Consider the following 25,619-nt stretch of genomic DNA (forward strand, 5'->3'; position numbering starts at 1 on the left):
TTTTATCATCACAAGTTTATTATGTGACTTTGTACAGTAAAAATCAAATAAAAGACATAAAAAATACAGGGATGCAGTACATGAACAGAGCTAAATGTGAAGGAGGCTGGCTGAGGTGGCAGGTCAGCTGATGCAGTCAGGTGACCCAGCATGTCTAGGATTCCCTCAGGGGAGTCGACTGATTGGCTGACGGGGCTGTACTGCAACAGTCTGGTCAACAGCACCCCCCCCCACCCCTCCGCCTCATCTAACAGGGGGTTTCCCAACCCTAGTCCAGGGGGTTCAACAGTGCACCTCAACAGTTCAGGCTGTGGGTGAGCCATGGTCAAGGCCCAATGCAGCAGAGATCTACAAGCAGTGGAAAACCACATACAATGAACACTGTATGGGCATTTCCTTGTTGTTGATCCCTAAGTGAGTTATGTCCAGCATGCACGAAAACCCCCGTGGGACAGAATTGGGAAACGATGGCTAAAATACATGAAACAAAACAAATGATTACTGAAGTAGGGCCAATATATATATAAAAACAAAACAAAAACAACACAATTATGAAAATGTTACATGACTGATGTTATACACTGGGGGTCCATGGATATATAATTTAAATTACAAGAAATGGAAGAAAATAACAGCTTGGGAGAAAAACATGAAGCCTTAACTCAACTAAAACAAGTTATAAAACGACGCCTGAGGTGAGCTTCAGCCCTATGCGCTCTGTCAACGTGCCTTACGTGAGAGGCCTACTCCTTAGTTTGGTCATTTGGCGTTAAAAAGAACACTGCGCAGAGTAGTGCAGTCTCCACGGTTACCTAGCAATCTACCGGAGGAGAGAGAAGAAGGACTTTCTGGCATTCTGGGTTCAAATCCAATAGATCCTGTTTACCTTTATGACGCAGTGGGAAAAAAAACCCACATTCGGAATAACTACCTCTTGTTTTTCAGTTAATTCTTGTGCTTGTGACCTCTAATCAGTCCTAAAACAGGATTGTGCAACCGTCTTCCTGTCCATCCTAGAAGACAACAGAACATAGATCTTTGGGTTTAGACAGATAAAAAGAAAGACAGGGAGAGGGATGGAGAGAACGCAAAAAAAAAACCAGAGAGCACAGAAAGTGAGAGAGACAGATTGGAGTGTTGTCCAGGTGCACAGTGGGCGTACCAGAGGACAACCCCCCCCCCCCGCCCCCCAAATAAAGCCACAGTCCACAGACGACGTTGTCCCTCAGGCCTTCACACACACACATCACGCACACACACACAGTATCAGGTCACACAGATGACATCGTTGGTCGACAGACAGACCTACTGTCCAGGCTGGCAAATTGGCAACTAGTACATTGTTACGGTGCTCCTCCAACACCCTTTTAAAAGATCTTCTTCTTCTTGTTCTTTTCCAAGGTCCTGCCACACAACAGGGGGGGGGGGAAGAGAGAGAGAGAGAGAGAGAGAGAGAGAGAGAGAGAGAAAGGAATTTGTTACAGTCATTTCTCAGAGAGGGAGAAACTAAATAAAAGAGCTGTTTGTGTTGCTTGGTGCGTTGTCCAAGCAGCCACGCAGCCCCCCCCCCCACAGTCTCTACGAGTGCGTGTCTACAAACGACACACTTCTACACTATACATCATCTGACTGCCAGGCCGAGGTGCAGTGTCATGCGAGTGTCGGCGGCGGTTCTTGTTGTCGTTTTACCTGGAGGCGTCGAGTTTCTGCTGCTCCAGCAGCCTCTGCTGCGCCTCCCAGTTGGCCTTCTCCTCGTCGTGCTGACGCTTCTTCTCCTCCAGCTCCTTGTGCTGGGCCTCCAGGTTCTTCTTCATCTGCTCGTGACGCCGCTGCAGCTGCAGGCCCCACAGCACACGGCCAGGGGGGTCAGGTCAACACGCTCCGCACCAGGGGGTACTGTAACATGGAGACGGACGGCCCAGAGAGGCCTCCGGGGGTGGTCTTACCTCGGCCTCGGAGTCTTTGAGCTTCTGGATCTTCTCCTTGACCTTCATCTCAAACACCTGCTCCATCTCCATCTCCATCTTTTTCATCTTGGCCACGTGCTCCCTCCGCTCCTCCTCCATCTGCGCCAGGGGGCTCCTGCACGCACACACACGCACACACACGACACACACACAGCCACAGAGCCAACATCCACACACACACAACACATGCACATTAGTCTGGAGTCCCAACAGAGTCTCTCTCTGACATGTCTTCTACAGAGAGGAACCCATCTGTCCTTCACACACAAGCACCAGGCCTGGCTGTGTGTGAGGGGGAAGAGGAGAGAGGAGAGAGGAAGGAGGAGGAAGGCCCACGTGAAACGGCAACCGCCTGGGTTAGTAAGCCAAGCCTTGGCAGAGTTAGTGACCCGCAACAAGCGGCATCGTCTGAATGAGCAGAAACAGGGAGCAAAGCACATTGGGCGGCGGGCACAGGATCTAGAACTCAGACCATGTGGGGAAACTATTCGTACTCTACTTCCCAACGTTGCCATTTTTGCTAGAAATGTTTGGTATCAATTTTCAGCATTGGGGGGGGGGGTCCAGAGACAGATAGCTACACAAGGCAGTGAGAGAAAGAGAGGAGAGAGATGGAAACGAGCTAACCTAACAGAGTTCATGAGGAACTGAAATGACACTTACATGCCGTCAACTGAGTCAGATCTAAAAAATAAAAACACATATATACAACTTAGCATGCTGCAATGACTCTCATGCGTTAGTGAACTATTTAGCCGAGTGCTGTGTGACTGACTAAAGCGCTACTGATACGTGATTGGCTGAGGGAGTCTATGGGTGAAGTGATGTGTGGGGTGCCTGTACTCTGTGCTCTGACAAGCCTGTGGTTCTGCTGTGTCAGTCCGTCTGCTCGTCCGTGTTAGGTGAGGGTCAGTGAGGGCCACAAGGCTGCTCTCTGCACTGTTCTGGGTGGTTACACCACAGGCTCGGCTCTGGGCTTTAGTCTCAGCATTAACCAATTAGTTTAGCATGACCTTTGACCCCCCCCCCCCTCCCTCCTCTTTGTCTCCGAGGCACACTCCTGTGACCGCAAGTGCTGCCACTCAGGGATTCGACGGGTCACGATACAGCACAATCTGGGGGGGGGGGGGAAATCTGAGGGGGAAAACCTGTCTCCATGTGGTACCAGTCCAAGTCGTTCACACGCTCTGTTGACGTTATGAAAACAGACCTCAGTGACGGGCCCATACGCTCTGAGCCTTCAGGCTGCCTGGCTGCTTACTTGGTGAGCTGGCCTTTGCTCTTGTTGTTGTCCACGCCTCCGTTGTAGGTGACGGCCGCCAGCTTCCTGCTGCGGTAGTTCTCGTAGTGGACGTTGTTGGTCACGTCCTTCAGGTCCTGCATGTGGGTTCTGGAACGTCACACAGGGGGGGGGGGGGGGGGGGTGAGAGGCGGGCGGGCGCTGAGCCGCCGCCGCCGCGCCTCTCTCTGCCATCTGGTGCCGACGCCGCCTTTATCAGGCCGGCGCTCGGCGTGGTTGTGACGCAGGGAATGCGTGTGGCTTTTGTGTGGCGCCTTGTTTGGTTTGGCTAGCTAACAAGCACCATGTTTGATGGCTGGAGTTTCAACTGTCACTTCTATAACTGTCAAAAAACTAACTGGTGGAGCAAGCAACCACATTTCCCCCTTGCAAAAGCATGGCCTGAACTATAAAAAATAACTGAAAACATCTGTTAACTTAATTTGTGTTTAATCTTGCGTGGATGCTGAAACGTGACTTGTTTACGTGTCTTATCAGTCACAAATAAACGTGCAAGATCCATCGAATGTGGGGAATAAGGAACGAGTGAACAAGTGGGTGGATTCAAACGCTCGCTTGGGTGGGTTGTGCGTGTACCTGATGAGCATGTTCCGCAGGATTGTGAAGTCGCAGTGTTCGCCGTTCTCCACTGCAAGACAGAGAGCAAGAAATACAGAGAGTGAGGGTGAGAACGAGAGCAAGGCAGGGGAGAGAGAGAGAGAGAGAGAGAGAGAGAGAGAGAGAGAGAGAGAGAGAGAGAGAGAGAGAGAGGACGGGTTAAAAGTTGACTGTGGTTGTACTAGTGAGGAACTGTGGCAGGTCCACACCCTGGGCTGAGCCAGGAGAAGCTTCCTGTGCTGCAGCCGTCGGGAGAGGAGCGAAAGAGGGGGAGAGAGAGAGAGGGAGGGAGAGCGGGCCGTGCATGGCCCCCGGAACTAGAGAGAGGACTGGGCACAGGTCCAGAGTACAGCAGGGTGCATGGGCGGGATGTAATACTGGGAACTGCCTGCAGGTGGCGCTTACACGCCAGCCTGCTCTGAGCTTCCTTGATTACTCACATTCACCCACTGTGACTGACTGACACACTTCCCTGAGGTGTTTCTGGAGTGGAGAGCTTAGCAGCTGAGTGGCCTTGCCCTCGCTCTCCCGCCCTTTCTCCTTCAGCCTGACGCGCTCCCACAAACATCTGAGGTATTCCGAAACTCACTCCCATGGGAGGCAGACATGCCATATTCATCATAGTACAGGGTGGCGCGCACACACACACACACACACACACAGTTCTACCGCAGCCACAGTCCCTGGGCCTGATAAAGCATTTGAAATGAAGCAGCAGAGACCCAAGTCAGCGGCTTCTTATCCAGTCAAGGACGCCGCGGCGCTTCAACAGCCCTGAGCCGAGACCGCCCGCTCCTGAGCACACACGCTGACCCGGGACCTCCGAGGAGAAGGAGCGCTAGGGTCAGGGGTCAGACACTTTATGAACACGTCGACTCTTATTGTCGTGGTCCCCTCAGGGTTTGCGTGCAGCTCGTCGTGGGGAGAGGACAGGAACCTGGGCTTGCGTCAGACTGGGTGAAGCCTCGCACGTCTACATCAGACTAGAGCACACAGCTCAACGCCCCTTCGAGGATTTCAACTCGCCATCAGCCCCGGCCACGTGTCTGCGAGCGTGCGACGACCTCACACAGGATGCCTTCACTGGGTAGACAGAGGAGCGGTCGTGTTTGATGACGACGTCATCTCGCAGAGGCGCTACTGCAGCTTCCTGTCTGACGATCAAAGAGCATGCTCACATCCTGTGTTCGAGAATCCTTCTGTCTGGTTCGACGAGGCCTGCTTAAAACCGCACATTCTAAACTCGAAACAGTGCAGAACTACACATTCTAAACTCAAAGAGAGTAAACGTAATAGAACTGGATACTCGGAACTGAGTTTCAATTGAGTATTTAGTTTATGTCCCGCTTTTCCTGATTAGAAATTGCTTCATGGTTAGCTAATTACTGACACTGTATACAAGATGAACTAGTGTGGCTGTACATTTGCAACCCTGCATTCCTTGGTCGTTGTGTCAGGAGATAAGCTCTGTGGTTGGTGGTCAGACACACACAAACAGACATCCCCCTGAGAGAAAGAGACACAGAGAGAGAGAGGGGGGACACAGAGAGAGGGAGAGAGAGAGAGAGAAACAGAGAGAGAGAGAGAGAGAGAAACAGAGAGAGAGAGAGGGGGGGGACACAGAGAGAGGGAGAGAGAGAGAAACAGAGAGAGAGAGAGAGAGAGAGAGAGAGAGAGAGAGAAGGATAGAGGGAGGGAGAGCGAGAGAAGGATAGAGGAAGGGAGAGCGAGACAGACAGAGAGATAGCGTTGGGGCAGCCAGATAACACAGCATGCTTCAGAGGTGACTCCATCAGTCACAAGTCAGCTTCACTTCAGGTACAAGGGGGGGGCTGCAGTTCAAACGGATCTTATCTCTGTGACCTCAGAAGAGCACGAAGGCTAGGCTAATGCAGTCAAGACACACACACACACACAAAGCACACAACCACGTGCAATGTACTCATCGAGTGTAGGGTACTATGACCCCCATAGTGGGTCATGTTACTGCGGGACTACAGCTGTTTGAGTTACTGCTTCTCTCCACAGCAACACGTGACCTCCAAACTGAAACCCACAGAAGTGGATGAGGCTAAGCCTCTATTGCGGAACACCCTGAGGGTACTGTGTGTGTGTGTGTGTGTCCATCAATAGTCAGGACAAGCCAGAGCCTGTGACCTCTGCCCTCTCACCTTCTGCCACGCCCCAGGGGTACTGCCTCCCCCGCACACGCTTTCCGTTGACCTCGATGATGGTGTTGCTACCGACGACGGCCAGTGGTAAACGATCCTGCAAAGTGGGAGATACACGAACACAAGAGTTGGAACAGCTGACACACACACACGGGATATAAATACACCGTTCCACAACGCTACACATTCATATAGTCACACAGCCAGACATACACCCAGACATTGATGAAATGCTGTCGTGTTGAAAACACAGGAGCGGGGACAGAACATGAGTTAAGTCTCTCTTCTTTCCTGGGATTCTTTTCTTCCACAGGCTGAAAACCGTTGGCTAATGCTGCACATGACGTGTGCGTGCACCCTAGAAAGTGAGGCACGGTAATGTAATTGCAAAGCATGCTGGGACAGCACAGGTCATGTGCTAATGTGTACTAGTTCTACCTCCTGCTAAAACCCTCCTATCAATGTGTCTGGGTACGGTCGCTCGAGTGTAGCCTGAACTGGGGACTGACAGATGTCAGCCATAGATAGATATCTTTTTTGGAACAGATTTTGACACGTCAGATCCAAACCTTGATCTTCTTCACCAACTTATTCTCCTCCTCATCGTCAGTCTCCGGGAACTCGTAGATCTTAATTTTGTGCTCTTGGATTTCTTTCATAATCTACACAGAGAGACACACAAGAGAGAGAGACACACAGGAGAGAGAGAGAGAGACACAGAGAGACACACAGGAGAGAGAGGCAAGAGACAGAGAGACACACAGGAGAGAGAGACACACACAGGAGAGACAGGAGAGAGAGACAGAGAGACACACAGGACAGAGAGAGAGACAGGAGAGAGAAACAGAGGGACACACAGGACAGGGAGAGAGAGACAGGAGAGACACACAGGAGAGAGAGAGAGACAGAGAGAGAGACACACAGAGAGACACACAGGAGAGAAAGAGAGAGACAAGAGAGAGAGAGACAGAGAGACACACAGGAGAGGGAGAGTTAACAAACACACCGTCCTCTCTGGGGTTGTCTCTGATTTAGGCCAGAGCAGAAACATCAATTCTTACACTGGAGGTCAGTCAATATTCAGAGGAAACAGGGTGCTTATTCATCACGCACACGCAATCATTATTACTGCATACATGATGTGTAAAAAAAAGAAGGCACCCACAGACTATTAGTCACTAGCCATTAGTCATTAGCTACCCCCCACCCCACAAACACACACACACACACACCTGCTTCTTGAACTGCTGGCACTCCTCTGGAGTCATTGTGTCGGCTTTTGCGATGAGCGGGATGATGTTGACTTTTTCATGTAACCGCTTCATGAACTCTATATCAAGAGGCTTCAGTCTGGGGAGAGAGAGAGAGACAGAAAGAGGAAGAGAGAGAGACCGAAAAAAAGAAAGAAAGAGAGGCGGTTTAAGGTTTCAGCGAGGGGACTTGAGTTAAGTGAGAGCTTGAGGGAGCAGGTTAAGCTTGCTGGCTCTGAAGCGAAGCTGCATGGGGCAGGGTTAGAACTCTGCATGGCCCCCCTGGCTGGAGGGGCTTCTGGAGAGGAAGACATGTTTCAGTGGCAGGCAGGAGTGCAAACGGCACATCTGGACCAAACAGCAAACACTGTAAATCTCTGAGAAGAGAGAGGGGGGGTCAAGGATTCTGTATCCTTCAAAATGTTCTCAGTGTGTTATTGCTCCACTTGAGTTTGTGAAACAACATTCCCGAGCATCATACACACACACACACACACACACACACAAATACACAGTAACACAACCAGTCCGGTCTTCTGGTCACATACAGACGCTGCAGTGAATGGAGGCATACGGCGCCTGTGTCCTCATGAGTGAGCACAGACAGCAGTCACACACACACACACACACACACACACACACACACAGCAGCTTTTGTTGTGGAGAGCACAGAGCTGTCCGGTGTGGGGACGGGCCACAAGGACAGCTGTGTTAACAGAGCAGAGAGGAGCCAAGACACAAAGAGGGCCAGCCTGGGGAGCTGAAGCAGATTATACTAATGTTTCCTCTGCCTCCAACCTAGCTGCCCCAGCGGGGAGGGGGGGAGGGGGGGGGGGTGACTAACTGACTGACTTGACTCATGGCCTGAGAGGGATGATGGAGGAACAACAGCAAAACACATGCCGAGTGAGTGACATTCCTCTCCCTCTTGTGACTGATGGTGTCAGGCCTGTTTCATAAGGCCCTCAGGTGACCCACGGACCAGACCCTTGCTCCGCATAGCGCAGAACGCGGCCTGAGGCGACGGGGCCCCGACTCCTGCTCTGCTACCGCCGACAACCACAAGGCGCTCCCGTGGTCTGTTCCCGCAGTACCTACCCGTGTCCAGAGGGGGCGATGAAGTACAGGCAGCAGTGGACTCTGTTGTCGGGCATCTGGCGTCGGTTCACCCTGGACTCGGCGTTGAGGTAATCCTCGAACTTGCTGTCGATGTGGTCGATGACCGGCTGCCAGCTGAAGGGGGAGAGATGGGAGCTCACGACTGGGTTCAGGCGTCAGCTACGGCTCAAGGATTTCAGGGAGACAATACGGGCTCAAACTACAAGCCTGGTCATCTCTGCTCACCAGTTGCTGTTGTCCACGGCGTCGCCGAACCCTGGCGTGTCCACGATGGTGAGCAGGAGCTGGACTCCTCCCTCCTTGACCAGCACCTTGGACTGCTCCACCTGGGACAACTCACATGGAGCGAGGGCCATTTGAGTTGGATTGGCGTAGAAGACGCCTTTATGCAAAGCAACATACAGGAAGCGGAGCAGAAAAGAAAAGTAGTGCACGATTCGGAGTTTGTGGCAGTGCAGTTCTGCGGGGTTGCTAGTTAATGCCAAGGAACGGTATTACCCAGACGCAGAGCAACAGATGGACAGCCTGCACACTTGGCAGACCACACACGACAGCAACTCTCAATCTTAGCAGATATATTTGTCTTGCTTCAAGTAAAAAACATTGCATTACACTTAAAATAAGACAAAATAACCTACCAACATTTCAGTGAGAGGCTTGTTAGGACGATAGGGACTTGTTTTTCGACGATGCATCATCAATAAGAGTTCTTGTTAAAAACAGACCATGATGTTTCAAGAAACTAATGCTACTTGATTTAAGAAAATAAATAAGTTTCACTGAAATATTGATCTTGAAATGCCTAAATATCAAATTATTTCAGAGAATTTTCACGCAAAATGATTTAGATATTGTCAAGATCTGTATATTTGTTCTTACATTTACATTTAGTCATTTAGCAGACGCTCTTATCCAGAGCGACTTACAGTAAGTACAGGGACATTCCCCCGAGGCAAGTAGGGTGAAGTGCCTTGCCCAAGGACACAACGTCATTTTGCACAGCCGGGAATCGACCCGGCAATCTTCTGATTACAAGACCGATTCCCTAACCGCTCAGCCACCTGACTCCACCTCCTTAGTGCAGAAGCCACAGTACAGAGGAGGCCCACAATCCTTCTGCTTGGTACACGACACCCAGGATCCCACAGCAGCTCTGCTGAGAGAGGCCCACGAGTCCTGCTGGAGGCCGCAGCCCAAGGACAGCCCTGGGCCTCAGCAGGCCTCCAGCCCTGAGGCTGCCTCCAGCCTCCTGCCTCTACATTGATCAGGGGCCCAGGACGACCGGAGCGTTAATCAGCATGGGGGGGGGGGGGGTCCAGCACTCGTGATCAGCAGATGATGCGGCAGCTTTGATTCAATCAGCCGGCCCACAGGATCCTCTCGCACGCTCAGACTCCACCCAGGACGAGCACGTGGGCCAGATAAACAAGCGGATCTGTTGGGAGTAAGCCTTCCAGTTCCTCTCGTCTGAGACGCCCTTCTATAAAAGAGACCTCAAATATGCTCCCAAAACACCAGGGAACCGTCTGCTGCTGTGGGTGAACACTGTTGTGTTCTTTTCTCCTGACGCGAGCTAAAGCAGACTGTGACAGAGTGGTGTTATATACCATTTGGAGAAAGTGTCTCGATGCCAAGAGACAAAGACAGGCCACACTTGAGCGTAACCTCAGCTAAACTGAGCCTGCGCCACAGAATGCCCGTGGTCTGGGTTGAGGCTGAGGCCATTATGAGGCTGGATACTGGGGCTGGGCTGATAGCGAGGCTGGGCTTGAGGCCAGCAGCAGGATGGTTCTCTGGTACATTGCCTGCAGGGCTAAAGCCTTGCTCTGTGCATGCCTCCCCCCAGCAAAGCCCTGCTACACACAGGACCAGGCTACACACACACAGGACCAGGCTACACACAGGACCAGGCTACACACACACACACAGGACCAGGCTACACACAGGACCAAGCTACACACACGACCAGGCTACACACAGGACCAGGCTACACACACACACGACCAGGCTACACACAGGACCAGGCTACACACACACGACCAGGCTACACACAGGACCAGGCTACACACACAGGACCAGGCTACACACAGGACCAGGCTACACACAGGACCAGGCTACACACACAGGACCAGGCTACACACAGGACCAGGCTACACACAGGACCAGGCTACACACAGGACCAAGCTACACACACAGGACCAAGCTACACACACGACCAGGCTATTCACAGGACCAAGCTACACTCAGCTCTACTTTAAAAAAGTGCCAAATGTAGGCAAAAACTGCGGGTCGAGTGGAAGAAATTATCACAGTTGACAACAACAAAAAAATGTCAGGCAGTAAATCTGCCGGAGTCCCTCATATCCATCAGCCGTCTGGAATGCACCCAGGCCTTTTACTGACGAGCGTGACGACACACGTCCCTACCGACAGGCACCTGGCGTCGGCGGGCCGGCGGATCCCTCCTGGGTGCTGCTTTCCTGTCGGTGTGAAACTGTACGACCCCCCCCCCCCCCCCTGACATCCATCATATTCTAGAACGTTTCTGAAGGTAGGAATTCCAGTCAGGACGTTCCAGTGCCGTAGAAGCCCCCTGACCTCCTGAAAAGGTTCACAGGAATGCATCAGACAGAGCGGCGTGATCCTCCTCGCGACCTCTTGACCCCCACACCAGGCTGCGGGTGGGCGGAGCGTCCCAGAAGAGGTCACATGGGGCCCGGAGAACGCCGCTTCTCAGAGCAGGGTCCGTGTACTATGACACACACCCATCGTCGTCATTCAAAGCTAAAGGCAGGGGCGCACTTTTACAATGGCATGAATGGGAGCAACGAATGATGAACTGACATGAAGCTCGGCTTGCTGAATTGGCAAAAACAACATACCATGGGCCTTCTTGTCAAACGTGTGAGCCCCTCCCAGTCTGGTATGAGTTAGACATGTACAGATGGTTGGGTCCTCTGGGGGAAGCAGAGCTGGAGACCAGGGGGACGAGATGCCCGTAAAAGAAGCCTTCTGTACACTGTACACTCTCCCTCCCTCCGTCCCTCTCTCGCCCTTCCTTTCTCCAGCCCTCTTCTTTCTCTCTGCTCAGTTCTCTCTGCTCAGTTCTCTCTGCTCAGTTCTCTCTGCTCAGTTCTCTCTGCTCAGTTCTCTCTGCTCAGTTCTCTCTGCTCAGTTCTCTCTGCTCAGTTCTCTCTGCTCAGTTCTCTCTGCTCAGTTCTCTCTGCTCAGTTCTCTCTGCTCAGTTCTCTCTGCTCAGTTCTCTCTGCTCAGTTCTCTCTGCTCAGTTCTCTCTGCTCAGTTCTCTCTGCTCAGTTCTCTCTGCTCAGTTCTCTCTGCCTCTCTGCCTCTCTGCCTCTCTGCCTCTCTGCCTCTCTGCCTCTCTGCCTCTCTGCCTCTCTGCCTCTCTGCCTCTCTGCCTCTCTGCCTCTCTGCCTCTCTGCCTCTCTGCCTCTCTGCCTCTCTGCCTCTCTGCCTCTCTGCCTCTCTGCGATGAATCAGACAGAACTCAGACATGCTGGTAAAGTGAGCGACCGCGATTAGCTCACAGAGAGGAGGAAGTGACCTGTGACCGCCCTGCTGTGGCCGGCTCAGGCACAGGGGGACAGGGTGCTGTGCCAAGGTTGGGCCGGCCTGGTCAGTCATTCACTCTGTCCTGTCCAGCACATGTCAACCCTTACGTAGACCCCAGACACTGCTCTAGTCAATGTAGAACACACAGACACACACACAACTTTCCAGCCGTGGCTCATCCATTCAAGAACATATTCAACCCCTATCAGGCCCTCCCCCCCCCCCTCCTCCTCCTCAGACCTCCAAATGGATTATGGGACTGTTTTTCATTACACAATGCATTCCTCTGGGTTTCATCCCATCCCTCTGCCACGACTTGGAAACAAAAGCGGCCACAATTATTTGAAATGTAATTAGTTTGTGGTTCCCGGAGAAATGGGGGGAGGGGGGCGGGGGGGGGGGAGAAGGGAGAGAGGAGGGGGTAAAAAAAAAGGATACCCCACCCCAGCACCCTACCACCCACAAGAATGACTATTCATTCTAGACTATTCATTCTTGATATTCCTCCTCTGGCTCTTCAAGGATAAACACGAAACGTCCAGTTCCCAGCCTGCCTTTGGGGAGCACTCCTAGGCCAACGTTATCAGCAGTCTGGAGACATACTTTGCAATAACACTTCCTCCGGCAGCCAAAACAAGCGGGAGAAATCGAACTAACGCACACGGCACACACAAATCTAATTTATACTTTTAATAGCGGTTTAAGCCGGGTAGTGGGCAGGTAACCCGGCCCAGGTTGTGGGTGAAAACGGAGCAGACGGCTGGCGGTCGCAGTGCTCCCTGCAGATTAGAGGAGATTTACCCAGGAGGGGGCAGACAGAAGCGGCTGATCAGAAGGCAGACGCGAAGTGAAGCCGCTGAGCCGTCGACACGGCGACACTGGGAGCTCAGCGCCCCGTCACGGCAAACACATGGATGGCTAACCGCTCGAATAGCACTACTTCCTGTTCCTACTTCAGCACGGTTGCCTGGCACCGCCAAGCCTGTGGTAAACCGCATCAGTCTGCACGGTGCAGCCTGACCCTTGGTCTTCCTCCAGGCTAGACGCTTCTCTTCCCCCATCCGCCACACACACACACACACACAAAAGCTCAAAAGACGATTGCTCAAACTTGTACCACCGCACCGACAGCACACGAAAAACAAGCAACTCCCACACTGTGGATTCCACTGTGGTGTCCTACCCCCCGCCCCGCCCCAAAACCTGTCTGCAGCTGGGCGGGGCTCGACACCTGACTGACGCCCTGCATAGGCATGTGAGCAGAGCGTCGCAGTGACGCTCATTAGAGGCATGGTTGACACATGCCACAGTCCTCCCAGCAGGGAGCGTGTGCACAGCGATACCCAGCTCCCTCCAAGAGGACACTGGACATCCTCGAACAAACAGAAAAGACAATAGCCGGATAGATATTAGCTCGATAGATATTTTAGCTAGATAGGCGTATGACATAAAACCATGAAAGGTTTGGGGAAAAATCCCCCATTGAGTGGGGGCTGGTGTTCTAGTGTTAGCAGGAGTAGTTTCTCTCTCTTCTTTTGGGTGTGTGTGTGTGTGTGTGTGTGTGTGTGTGGGTGGAGGGATGCGGCCTGATGGGAGAAGAGCAGAAGCATGCCGCTGGGACAGTGATAAAAGACAGCCACGTTTTTATCCCCTGCTCAATCACCACAGGAAACGGTCTGTTTGGAGCGCTGGAGGCGCAAGGAGAGCCCCAGCGCAGCCTGTCCCAAAGGTGCTCACTCACACACACACACACACACACACACTCGCAAACAACTCACAGGCTGTTTATGGCTTTCAACGCCGGGCATTGGCCCGCCTGCCATACTTGACACATTAAATAGAGTGATTGAGAACAACTGTCATCGAGATGTGGCTGTATCCAACAGCAGTCTCTCCATGTCTAACCCTCCGACCGTCTGTCTGCCTGTCTGTCTGTCTGCCTGTCTGTCTCTTGGGAAATCGTCCACTTAGCTGAGAGACTCTGCACATATTGTAAACTGGCACATCATGTAAACCAGTTAAACATTACACAGTGTTGGGGCCAAACAGGCAATTAGTTCCATATTTGAAGGATGAACGCTAGAAGGCTATCTCAACATCTTCAGAAGTGAATGAGGAGGAGACGTCTTCCAGGACTGAGTGAGGGACAGTAACAGCGTCTCACATCCAGGGCTTACAGTAGCCGTCCTGTAGAGCACAGAGGTAGAAATATTGTGGTGGAGGTGAGACGGTTGGGCATGCAGTCTTGGCAAGCTCTGGGCTGTCTCCAGCCAGGAGGTTCATCACTGCTGCTGTCAGCAGGCTCACATGCATGCCACACACACACACACTTTCCTCTGCAGTCATTGGCTAGTTTCACATTCGAGCCACCTCCAGATATAGACTCATTCAGTCGGAAGCCCACGCTCTCTCTCACACACACGCAAACCGGCGTGGGCCGCCGACTCACTCCTAAGTCTGTCCCCTCCACCTGATCCGGTTGTGTTGCCTCGCTTCCCTCACTCTTCGCGTCACAAGATGCCCCTCCCCCCCGCCAGCCTCCCTCTGTGCGCTCTCTCTCTCCCCCGACGCTCAGTGCGGCTTCAGTGACCAGGCCCCAGCAGGAAAGAGGGAGAGCGGAGGAGAGCCTCCTCTTGGGAGGCTGTGGAGACCGACAGGCAGAGGAGAGATCTAGGCATGGGGGAAGTGGAGTGGAGTCAGAGAGGAGCTCAGGAGCTTGAGATGGTGGGGGGGAAGGGGGGGTCCTGATCCTGTCCAGGGCTGACTGGGATCAGGTGGACAGAGGGTCCAGGCTCATCACACCCAGCCAGGCGTGCAGTGTTGGTTGGAATTTGAACCGGTGCCATGCGGCCAGATCAGCCCTGGTCTGACTTAATCCGACTGATATTGAGTTAATCCTTCAAAACGCAATAACCGGGTCACCCAGAGAGGAGCAGATCAACAAATTGTAGAAAATATGAACAATTATTCATATTAGTAATAACGTCAAAACCAAAGCCCCACAGAATCCCAAAACGCCACAGATACAAAAAAAAAAACGGAAAAGCATTCTGGCAGCCTATTCAATGACCGTCTAAGAGACCCGGGTCCAAACAGACTGATTCAACAGGGAGTTCTTTCTGGAAGGGGGTATCCATTTCCTAAACGGAGTCATGCTCTTCTGCCTGGCTGAGCAGAGCAGAGGGTCACTCTGTGGTCAGGTGTGATTAGTTAACTGGTCCACAGGAGTGATGAAGGAACACATACTGCAGCCTGACGGGGGCTTGGCAGCGCTGCTAACCAGGCTAGGAGGCTCTGGGATGGCTGTTTACTGGACTGGACTGTCCTGGCTGGTTTACACTGCCCAGATGCATGCGTGCCATTTCATACACACAGAGGAATGTCTGTGGTTGGGACCTCGAGGATCTCCTCGACTTGTATAGACTCAAGAAGGAGGATGTGTCCTTCTCAGAACATTCAATTGAAGCTGTAAAACACGGTCATTGACCAAAAAAAAAATGAGGAATTCAATACTGTGACACTAATGTAACTACAGTATTGTGTGTCTTTTTGGTTTCGAGTCAATGATGGTTGAGGCAGATGAACAGGTTGTTTTGTCTTCCACAGGGATGGTAACAGGAGACAAAGGAGCACGTCAACAAGCTAGCAGTTAATGGAGCTGACGAGACGTGGAAATCTGAAAACAAGCCAGTCTGGGCACACCTGTGCTGCGATAGCCTCGGGCCCTGACAGTTAATCTGGCCAATGTCACGGCGAAGGTATTTCTGAGCCGGGTCAAACCTTACCGTAACAGACACCCACACACACACCCCAAGCCTAAACCCCAGTAGCCCACCTACGTACGGTACAAGCTGTTCAGATTCTGTAGTATTAACACTAATCTGGTAGGCTGATTCACCATCAAAGATGCCATAGAGAGGAACATTGGCCTTAAAGGACCAACAAATTGGCCATAGCACACACTAACAGAAAAACTGTCTTCATATTTTTTTTTTTTTACAAAGGCTAGCGAGTTCAAATATTTTTCCTTCTGAGAAAAAAAAAGAAGGAAAAAAGAGGAGATTTCCTGTCATGGGAAGGGTAGATGTATTCATCTGTTTGACAGTCCGCAGAGATAGGGGTGTGCATCAGTGGACAGACAGCTACAACCATCGAGGAACAGATGACATTGCTTACCTGTACAGTCTTCTTGATTCTGTTTGAGGGGCCGGGATATTCAGGAGAGTACAAGTCTGTCAGGAAGAGGGAGTTGATCAACGTTGACTTTCCGAGCCCAGATTCCCCTGAGAGAGGAAGACAGGGAGACAGAGAGAGAAAAACGAAAAAAAGGGAGAGAGGTTCAGAGATTCTTTGAAATGTGTATTTCACGCTAAGCTCGACTTCTAATCCTTTGTTTTAATGGCAACATGCGCGACAAGCCAGTGATCTCACTGTCAGTGTAGCAGTCTGCAGTCACAGCTAGCCAACATGAATGGAAGTCATCCTTTTTCAGAAGGCCAGGGCAGAGGACATTCAGAATAGCCTAGGGCGTGCTAAAACAGTAGGCGCAAAACCCCTTGTGTGAGGGCCAGGAACATGGCTGGGACTGGAACCAGAGGGTTTCCATCCAGGAGTTTGCTTCGATTGACTCGAGAATGCGCATGTGCTTTCAGCTGAGAGCATTCCATCCACTATAGGCTCCATTTCCACAGCGTGCCAGAGCAGCATTGTCAGGGCAGCCACGGAGAACAATCCCAGGTGGCTCCTTGTGTGCAGCCGTGGTAACCCAACACCACCGGCAGTGTGCATGGCAACGGCGGGGAGTGGGGGGCCAATGAGGCGCCTGAACAAAGGCAGCAGTGTGGAGGGGAGAGGCGGGCCTGCGCTGGGCCTGGCACTGAGCGCGCCCCAGCGCTGCGCAGGGTAGATCCTGACCTTTGAGAGAGAGCAGCCTTGCCCTGACTCCACCACCACTGCCAATTAAGAGAGCCACTGGGGAAAACGACGACAAGAGGAAAAAAACACAGCCACACAAAAGAGGCTTTTTCTCTCTCTTTCTCAGTGGCTCTGCCTCTCCTACTGAAAAAGAGCTTCGCTCAACACGCCCTTTCAAAATCGTAAATATTTTCCACGGGGCGAGAGCCACACTGACCTCACAATCAAAACGGAAACGTTTGAGCTGTCTTAGCTGGTCTGCGCGAGAAATCCGAGGCCCATTTCTGTCTGGATATTTCTCCTTTTTCCCTTTTCGCCTGAGGGAATCAGGATTCGGGCTGGTTCTCCAGTTGAATTCTGCCGTGGAACGAGAGGGTGGTGGTCTTGTGAAAACAGCGGGAGAAATACTCTCGCCTTAAAATGTCAGCTTGAATTAGGAAAACTACAAGAGCTGACAGAATGACAGGGCCAAGCGGCTACGGGGGGATGCTCTGCTCTGGGTGGGGTGTCAGTGAAGCAGACCAGGAACCTGGAGAACCATGGGGAGGAGAACAGGCCCCGTCCTCAGGAGAGAAGAGCCATCACAACCTCCCTCCTGCTGGGAGGCCAGAAGAACACCAGACCAGATTCACACGCAGTCCATTCAGGTCTGGGATCACATGCATGCAAAACAGGAAGCATCTCGGCATTCCCAAATGTAATGGCAGCCAACAGTGAGACCCAGACAGCGTGCAGCCCACAGTGGAAGAGCTCTGATTTCTGACTACAGCTCCACGCCCACCAGAATGACCCTTTACCTAGAACAAATGTATGGGGATTGTCCAATCCCATTTGACGGATTCACACTTCATGGACAGCCTGAGGATGGAATCTATTCCAGTGCTCTTTGTTGCATGCGACTAATCGACTAGTTTTTAAAAGCAAGTTGAATCAGGTTTTCGAAAAGCTGCAGCCAGGTCACATCTGTGATCTCAATGAATTGAATTAACACACAGATTTCACCTATTTCTTGCATTCAGTGTTACATTATGCAATCAAAGAAGGCAATCAATGCAGTGACTTAAGCCCAATTTATACTTAGGTCGCAGACACTTTTGAAAAGGTCGCCGACAGAAATGACGTCACGGTCGACACTTAACCGTCGCTTGGAAGTGTCGCCTACCAGGAGAAATTTCTACTGGCGCTGTTGTCGTCACATATTGAACATTTTAAACAGTCAGTTTCTCCGATTGATCTCCAAGGCTACAAAGCGTTAACTATGTAACCATAGCTATGAATGTAACGGGTAAAATGATTCAGTTTTACGCGAACCTTGAGGGGCAGTTCTCTGGGCTGTCAGGGGCAGTTCTCTGGGCTGTCAGGGGCAGTTCTCTGGGCTGTCAGGGGCAGTTCTCTGGGCTGTGAGGGGCAGTTCTCTGGGCTGTGAGGGGCAGTTCTCTGGGCTGTGAGGGGCAGTTCTCTGCGCTGTGAGGGGCAGTTCTCTGGGCTGTGAGGAACTCGCCAGGGCCCTCTGCCTTGGCCCGCTCAGCGGCCAGCACACTTCCTTTAAAGGAAATATCCAGCAGCTGTGTAAACCGTGGGGGCTTTTTCAAAGCAACTTCCCACTACATGCGAGGGGCTAGTGGAGGGGGGAAGCAAGGAAAGTTTAGCTTACAGGGGGAGAGAGATAGCTCCATGTTAATTCATTTGACTGTGCTAGCACAGCAACATACACACAAAAAATAAAACACACGGCTGAAATGAAAAGCGTCTTGTTCTGTTGTGAGAAAGGGGGAATTCTGCATAGTAAGAGGCAAGGCAATCATTCAGCTTTCTCCGTTTTTTACCTTGTGGGTACGTCTTGAAAGAGAGCTCACTTTGTGGGGACTTTCCCTCAAAAAGGGGTTAAAAGCCAATAAAACAAGTCTAACACGTGAAAAAGGTGTCTGTACATATCTGTCAAATCCATTTATTTTAAAGATGGAGAGAGTCAAATCCCTGGAATTTTAGCAGCCATCTTCTTTATATGGGGGTGCATTCTTGGGCAATGGGGGCAAGAGGCAGAGCACTGTATTCATAAATGTTTGGATAAAGTGAGGCCAAACACAATGAGCTTCCTCCAGCCAGCATCAAGATCAGTTCTTGTAGACGTGTAAATCATTGCCAAGCACTGACCTTTACTAGCCAAAGTGTTTGGGTAAATGTCCGTCGTCTGCCAAGCATCAGACCTGGGACCTCTGTGCATACTTCCCAATCGCAAACAGGAACACTGCATAAAACCTCGCAAAAATACACACTTCCCCCACCTTTAACACACACACAAACACACAGGACGCGAGTGCACACCACAGTGCCGACAGCAAATGATCTGAAGCTGCATCTCTCTCGGCATGACATGAGATCAACTTTACCAATTACCCTGCAATTCTAATGACATGCTACAGGCAAAATTGCCATCTAACAGCTCTAACAGCCTTTTTCCTGAGAAAGAGACAAGACAGAGAGTAAAAGAGAGAGGGAGTAAAAGAGAGAGAAAACAAGAGACAACGAGAGAGAGAGAGAGAGAGAGAGAGAGAGAGAGAGAGAGAGAGTGCGAGAGAGAGAGAGAGAGAGAGAGAGAGTGCGAGAGAGAGAGAGAGAGAGAGAGTGGGGGAAACTCCAGGGTGGGACCACATCAGTGTGCTGAGATCAGACAGACTGGGCTGGAATGCCAGTCCTCCCCCCTCCCCCCTCCCCAGAGGCAGGTGGGCACAGGCCGGCTGACCACTGGCAAAGGGGACAGGAAAATGACATCACAGGGCAGGGACATTTGTAGACCAGCCACTTCCTGCCCAGGTGTCTGTGCAGAGCTTTCAGGGAAGAAAATGGCAGGTCTAACTGCCATGTCTTTGTATCCCGGCACTCGCCTCGGGGACGGAATTGCAGGAAACTCCTAACAATCTAAATGTTGCAGACATACACACTCACAGTCTAAAACACACACTTTAGTCTGACATGACGCACACCAAGAACATGCTGACACAACGAAACGCATTCCATGGTACAGATTGTGGCAGGCAGTTGCATAAAGGCAAACATTTGTTTCCCAGACTCTCACTTTACGTGCAAGTTGTCCTCCTATTTGACTAAAACCCATGGCTAATGCATTTAGGCAGCCAGCTGCCATTGGTCCGCCATGACGGCCCTATGAAATGTAATATAGCTGGACACATGACAGTGAAGTGGGGGCAGACTGATACGTATCCACATATTGGTGCAGATGTGTACACAACATTTTTTTCAACTCTTTTCTGACTGACAATCGCACATTTTTCACACAGATTTCAAGGATTCATGCAATAACATTAAAACTGCTTCTACAGGGCAGTAAAAACGTCTACTTTCCTTTTCAAAAATGAATATCCTTTTTGTCTCAGGGGGACATAACATAAAAACAGGCCACAAAAAACAACTCACCCACGACCATGAGAGTGAACTCAAAGCCTCTTTTCACCGACTTTCTGTAAACTTGGTTGGGAAGATTTGCAAAGCCAACATAACCCTCCAGGTTCTTCTGTTGCTGTAGACCGAAACCAAACACAGTTAATGCTTTTCACAAATGGCAGACCGGTAACGAGACAAAACAAAAGGAACTGGCCACTAATAGGCAGACCCTTGAGGGACAGGTAGTGTTGCAGCAGCTGTAATATTATTGGCCAGTCAAAACATTCTAAACTGACAGGTGGATCAAGTCCCCAACAAACTGGGGCTAAAGTGGGCCAAATGTATCCTGCATCATTTCTGTCCCAGTGAGTCGCAACAAACCCATAGCCCAGAGGTTCAGGGCAGTGATGCAGTCAAGGATAGTACTTACAGCTGTATTGTTGGCAGTGCAGGTCACGTAGTTTGATGGGGAGAATGACAGTCCCCAGAAGGCAAGCGTACATGATAGAGAAAGACAGAGACAAGGCTTACATTAGACACAACAAACAACGCACAATCCACACATTTCAATTCATAACCATAGGATGAGCACTAAAACTCTCCATTCTTTTTAAGTATGTTCAAATCTATTTGAAGAGAAGCGAGACTATGATTTATTGAGTTATTTGTTGGATCTAAATGAGAGAATTTGTTAAACTATGCAAGTCTGGAAATCCAGTTGGAACCCTCCGTCTCTTTAACTGCTCTTAGGCCGCCAGTAAACTGACATGAAAAGCCCAGAGAATGGGTCTTCCCCTGAATAGGATAGCAGTCATCACAGAAGTGTAGAGTCAGCCACACAATGCATTCAGTTCACAGACGGAAAAAAAATCATCTGCTTGCCATCTGAAGCCCACTGTAGCTCGGGCCACGGACACAGTTTACACAGAGACAGGAAGAAAGCTACTTGACAATGTCATCATGACAGCCATTAAACCATGACTGTTGCTCACTACTGTTGCCACATTCTCAGATAAAATGGCAGCTAAGTATATTAGCTCATGGGTAGAGTAAGTGTGAGACAAGTCTACCAAGCATTTGCATACACTTTAGAGTACTTCCTAGTTCCTACTGTTGCTGTTTCTGGTGAGGGAGTGCTGATCTTTTGAAGGATAGACCTGTCACGTACACAGTCATTTGTCCCATTTAATGTCCTAACCACACTCTTGACACGCTATTCTACACTGATTCTGTCTCTCATGTAGGCTATTCTCTATATGCTTACAGAGGTAAAAGGTTTAAAAATTCACTCCAAGAGCCAAAAACAATGTCCAAACCCTATGTTTCCTTACGCACACTGAACCATAGCATTAAACGACTTAAGGAAGTCAGGCCATATTGCAGGCAACACCCTTGAAATATTTGAAATACCATCGTCAAGGCCAGAATGAGCTTCCAGACAGGCAATTCAATTCAACAGACACCATGATAGGCATCCATGTTGACTACCTCAGCACCGTCACGGTGTTGGCTAAAAACACGTCCAGCCTTTTATTTGAGGTTGTTATTCAGCTGTGGGTAAACTGCAGGAAGAGATGTGGTTAGACGCTTGTCTGCTTTGGAGGGTATGAGGTTAGAAGGAGGCGTGTCAAACTAAGCCCCGGGTAGAACCAGGAGCAGAGTGACGAGCTGGAATACATCAGAAGCTCCAGATCTCACCATGCTTTCAACTCAGAGGAAAGACTGACCCATCCCACGACCCCCATGGTGTCAAGCTATGCTGCTAGTTCAACAGGCTTTCCTCTTAAGTACACAATTCACAGTGCACTCTCTCCCTCCATCTTTCTCTTGTCTCACCAATAATGGTAATTGCGCACCCCCCCCCCCCCACCCTCCCTCCCTCTCTGCTCAGACCCTGAAAGAGGTTGGCACCTGAACTAGGCTAACTGCCAAGGACTCGGTTGTGTCATCACTGACATCATCCGAGTGTTGAAAGACGTGTCATCTGTAGGTCGATGCTGTGTCGCTGTAGGTGACATGTAAGTACACTGGGAAACATTTCATGGATTCCATTTAGAGGGAAATTGGTTTAAATTAGGCCCTATAAAAAAGGTTGTCATCATGGCTCTGTGTAGTTGTGTCTGAAGCTTTTGTAAATGTCATGTTTTATGTAGCGACCTAGCTGGTTAGCAGTTTACTCTTCCATGAGGATGAGAGTTTGATCTACAGTCTCTAATATTAATTCAGGACATCCATGTGATCAATTCAAGAGTAATAATTCATTGAGCAAGGAGCATTAACGTCATTTGGCCCCAATTAAACATAGGTCATCTTATTCATTATTGATAACGTCATTTATGACACTTGACTATTGGAATACATTTCAACTGGTTTAACTTGGTAGACACGGTGCTCTAATATTTGAACAAAAGCAATGTCATAGAACCCCACCTAGCTAGCATAGAGATTTTGAGATTCATTACATAGGCTGATTGAGAATGTTTTTGTACCGAAGACAAGCTTGCATTACCTAACCAAAGTTTGCTGTTACTGTTAATGATGACAATCAGATCAAAGTAAGCAAAATTGAATGGATGTTTAGAATGTCTGCAACAAAGAAAAACGTATCGAATGTGGGGGGTTACTTTCGTGTGAGGCTTGAATCAAGTTAAAACAGTCAGTAGTATTTACGCAAGCTGGCTTACTTAGGTAGTATAATCTACCAATTAATAATAATTAGAAATGACAGCAACATCGTTGGACTGTTAGCTCGGTGACTGAGCACACATGCAACATTCATTAGCTAATATTTATTGAGCAGTCTTAACTGCGATTTAAAAAAAGAAATTTAAACACAGGAAATGCATCAGCTCGACGCTGGATAGCAAGCTAGCCTAGCGTAGGTTGCTGGCAGTACTAGTTAGCTAGCCAACTTCTGGACCTCATTCGGGAAGATTTCTGGTCGTTAATTTTCAAGTGATCACCAAAAATGTTTTGCTTTGGACCAAATATAAAAACATAAAAAGAAACATGTTAGCTAGTTAACTCTCCAGATAGGACACAAAACTAAACTTCCACTACTTAGTTGATGCGTTAAGCCAAAAAAGCTAGACTCACCCATTATGTTGCCGTTCCCAGCTACCTCAACCGATCTTTCCCCGTTCGACATTCCCTCACAAACTCACAGAAGTCAACTAAACTCAATAATGTAGCTACGCAACTTATTTCGCGTAATGGCAGAAATGTTTACGGTCTAGCTAATGCAAGTAGGTCAGAGAAAAATGCGTATGGTCCCCTTGGTGAATAACCATGGAACGAATCAGTAATTCATCGCGAGATTCTCTGGCGTCATGGCGTGGAAGAAGTGGGATGAGTAAAGAGCATACAGTCTATGGTAAAGAGGTAACCAGACTCGCTCTACAGACCAGACAGGGAGTTTAGCCATCGTTAAGTGCGAACTGGTTTATTTATTTCAAATTGCAAACAGCAATGCAGCAATCCAACAAATGTATAGCATATAGATAAATAACGTTATGTCCTAGGTAAAAACATATTAAACAATGCAAAACAAACTGATTCTCACATTAGGAAAACATTTACATATCTGAATTGGTTTGGGATACATGAAAAACAAAGCGAAATGTGTGGTTAAAAAACATTAACATACGATAAAGCGCACATTTGTGAGCAATAATATAGACAATTGTGCCATCTGTCGGTGGACATGATCACTTAACCACATGGGACAATTATATGCTAAAGATGTGGTATTTCAAATCATATACATGTATAACGTAACGCCAAAACCTATTTGAGTCAACCCCCCATGGATAATACTCACGCGTATTGGTTGATTCTTTTTTTTCGTGTCATCCTAAGGTGCCCAACCCTCAGGGGTTTACAAGACACAATTGCAGTGATCAAACAGTCATCTCCATTACACATTTATTTTGACTAACAGAGTAGTCATTGATTTTTACAACACAACACCACTGTTATATTATAGCACTACAAACAAGTTGTAGGTCAAAACATTTATGAGTACTCTGGTTGTCATCTTTGAAAATGACAGAAAATACAAATAATACAGACAGTGGCTTTGGCAGAAAAATAAGCTTCTTGTCAGTACAAATGTTGCCCTCTTTCCCCTAAAAAATATAATATATATATAAATCCACAACCAATAGCATCTTGCAGGGAGCACCAATGCAATGGAGGTATATTGGAAAACAGGTACAGTTCAAAACACCCCTGACACCCCCTACCAGGCAAATAGATCAAATTGAATGTGGCACAGCAGGGAATGAAAATGTCGCTTCACATATTTGGTACGAAGGAGATCTGGATACTGATTTTGTGAGCCCCAGGTGTGTCGCTGCTCTTTGATGAACAAAAACACTGTGGCTAAATTGTCAAAGTCTGGTCTAAGAGGACTAATTACACAGATCATGTGATTGATTACGTGCCACACCCATAAAACCATTAAGTGACAATTTGATATTAGTTTTTTTTAAACAATTAAAAAAGAAATTGTTAGCAGACCCTACTAAAATATATATTTGTATGTGTTAGCTATGGCATGCAACACACACAAGATGTCAGTGTTAGGAATAAATTAACTGCCACCATTGTAGGAATGAACAGTGACAGCAACACATTTAAATGTGGGGCTGGAAATAGGCCCTCCTGCAGGCGGCCATTGTTAGAGTCATAAACCTTATCCATTCCCAGCAAGTGTGATGTTGACTGCTTTCTATCAAATCTCTCCATAGACCTGCTCTGGCTAATATTTTCACACCATAGTCTTCTTCAAAGGGAGACTGTTAATCTGTCTTGAATGCAAGCCAAACACACAAACAAGCCTAGAACCAAGGTGTCAGTGTGGGCCTATTATTAGCTGGAAAACATACGTGAGTATAGGCAACTCTCCTTTGATTTGTTTTTCAACCGGTATCAATGTCACCCACACAATAAATAGTTAAGCAATATCCTTGGTCCACTCTGATGCATGTATTTGTATTTCTCCCTCCTGCCTTCTGGAAGGCGATACAAGAGTATAAGATCCCGTACCAGCAGATACAGGGATAGTTTTTACCCACATGCCATCAGGATGCTGAACTGTCCTTGAAAAATCTTTTTGCACTACAATTTTTTTCTCTTTTTCCTACCCTTTTTCTCCATTCTCCAGAATTAAATTTATTTATTCTTTAAATTGAACAGACATTGAGCACAAAGAATTTCATTACTGATAAATGCTGTTTATGAGTAAATGATAATAAACTTGAACTTGAACTTGAACTTGAGTGTCAGAGCAGGCATGTACATGTGCATTCACACATCCATGAAC

The 25,619-nt window shown here is 49.2% G+C and overlaps 1 protein-coding gene across 5 annotated transcripts; it reads right to left on the reverse strand.

The window, feature by feature from the left end:
- On the reverse strand, positions 1-23,612 carry septin7a (septin 7a). Of its 5 annotated transcripts, XM_084696086.1 has the most exons (14): positions 23,390-23,612; positions 21,035-21,036; positions 20,327-20,429; positions 16,154-16,260; positions 8,630-8,730; positions 8,384-8,518; positions 7,268-7,385; positions 6,605-6,697; positions 6,036-6,132; positions 3,844-3,895; positions 3,229-3,357; positions 1,947-2,082; positions 1,690-1,835; positions 1-1,404 (listed from the first exon to the last, which is right to left on the reverse strand). In XM_084696086.1, the coding sequence occupies exons 1-14, from the start codon at positions 23,439-23,441 to the stop codon at positions 1,368-1,370; spliced, it is 1,308 nt and encodes a 435-aa protein (XP_084552212.1). In that variant the 5' UTR covers positions 23,442-23,612; the 3' UTR covers positions 1-1,367. The 5 variants fall into 5 exon arrangements, with proteins under 5 accessions (XP_084552212.1, XP_084552210.1, XP_084552208.1 ...); XM_084696084.1 differs by lacking the exons at positions 21,035-21,036; positions 23,390-23,612 and adding an exon at positions 2,631-2,651; XM_084696082.1 differs by lacking the exons at positions 21,035-21,036; positions 23,390-23,612 and adding an exon at positions 2,631-2,651 and having other exon boundaries at positions 8,630-8,739; positions 20,327-20,423.
- Between the last annotated feature and the right edge of the window lie 2,007 nt (positions 23,613-25,619).

This window comes from Hypomesus nipponensis, chromosome 4, assembly GCF_054491055.1.
Source record: "Hypomesus nipponensis isolate SF chromosome 4, ASM5449105v1, whole genome shotgun sequence".
NCBI lineage: Eukaryota > Metazoa > Chordata > Actinopteri > Osmeriformes > Osmeridae > Hypomesus > Hypomesus nipponensis.

Excerpts from the sequence above, each read along its gene's own strand:
- septin7a (XM_084696086.1), bottom strand. The coding sequence starts at position 23,441 with ATGTCGAACGGGGAAAGATCGGTTGAGGTAGCTGGGAACGGCAACATA. Across the intron at positions 2,083-3,228 it reads AGCAAAGGCCAGCTCACCAA|GAGCCCCCTGGCGCAGATGG; the intron begins GTAAGCAGCCAG and ends GTGTGCGTGCAG. Across the intron at positions 1,405-1,689 it reads CAGAAACTCGACGCCTCCAG|GACCTTGGAAAAGAACAAGA; the intron begins GTAAAACGACAA and ends GTTGTGTGGCAG.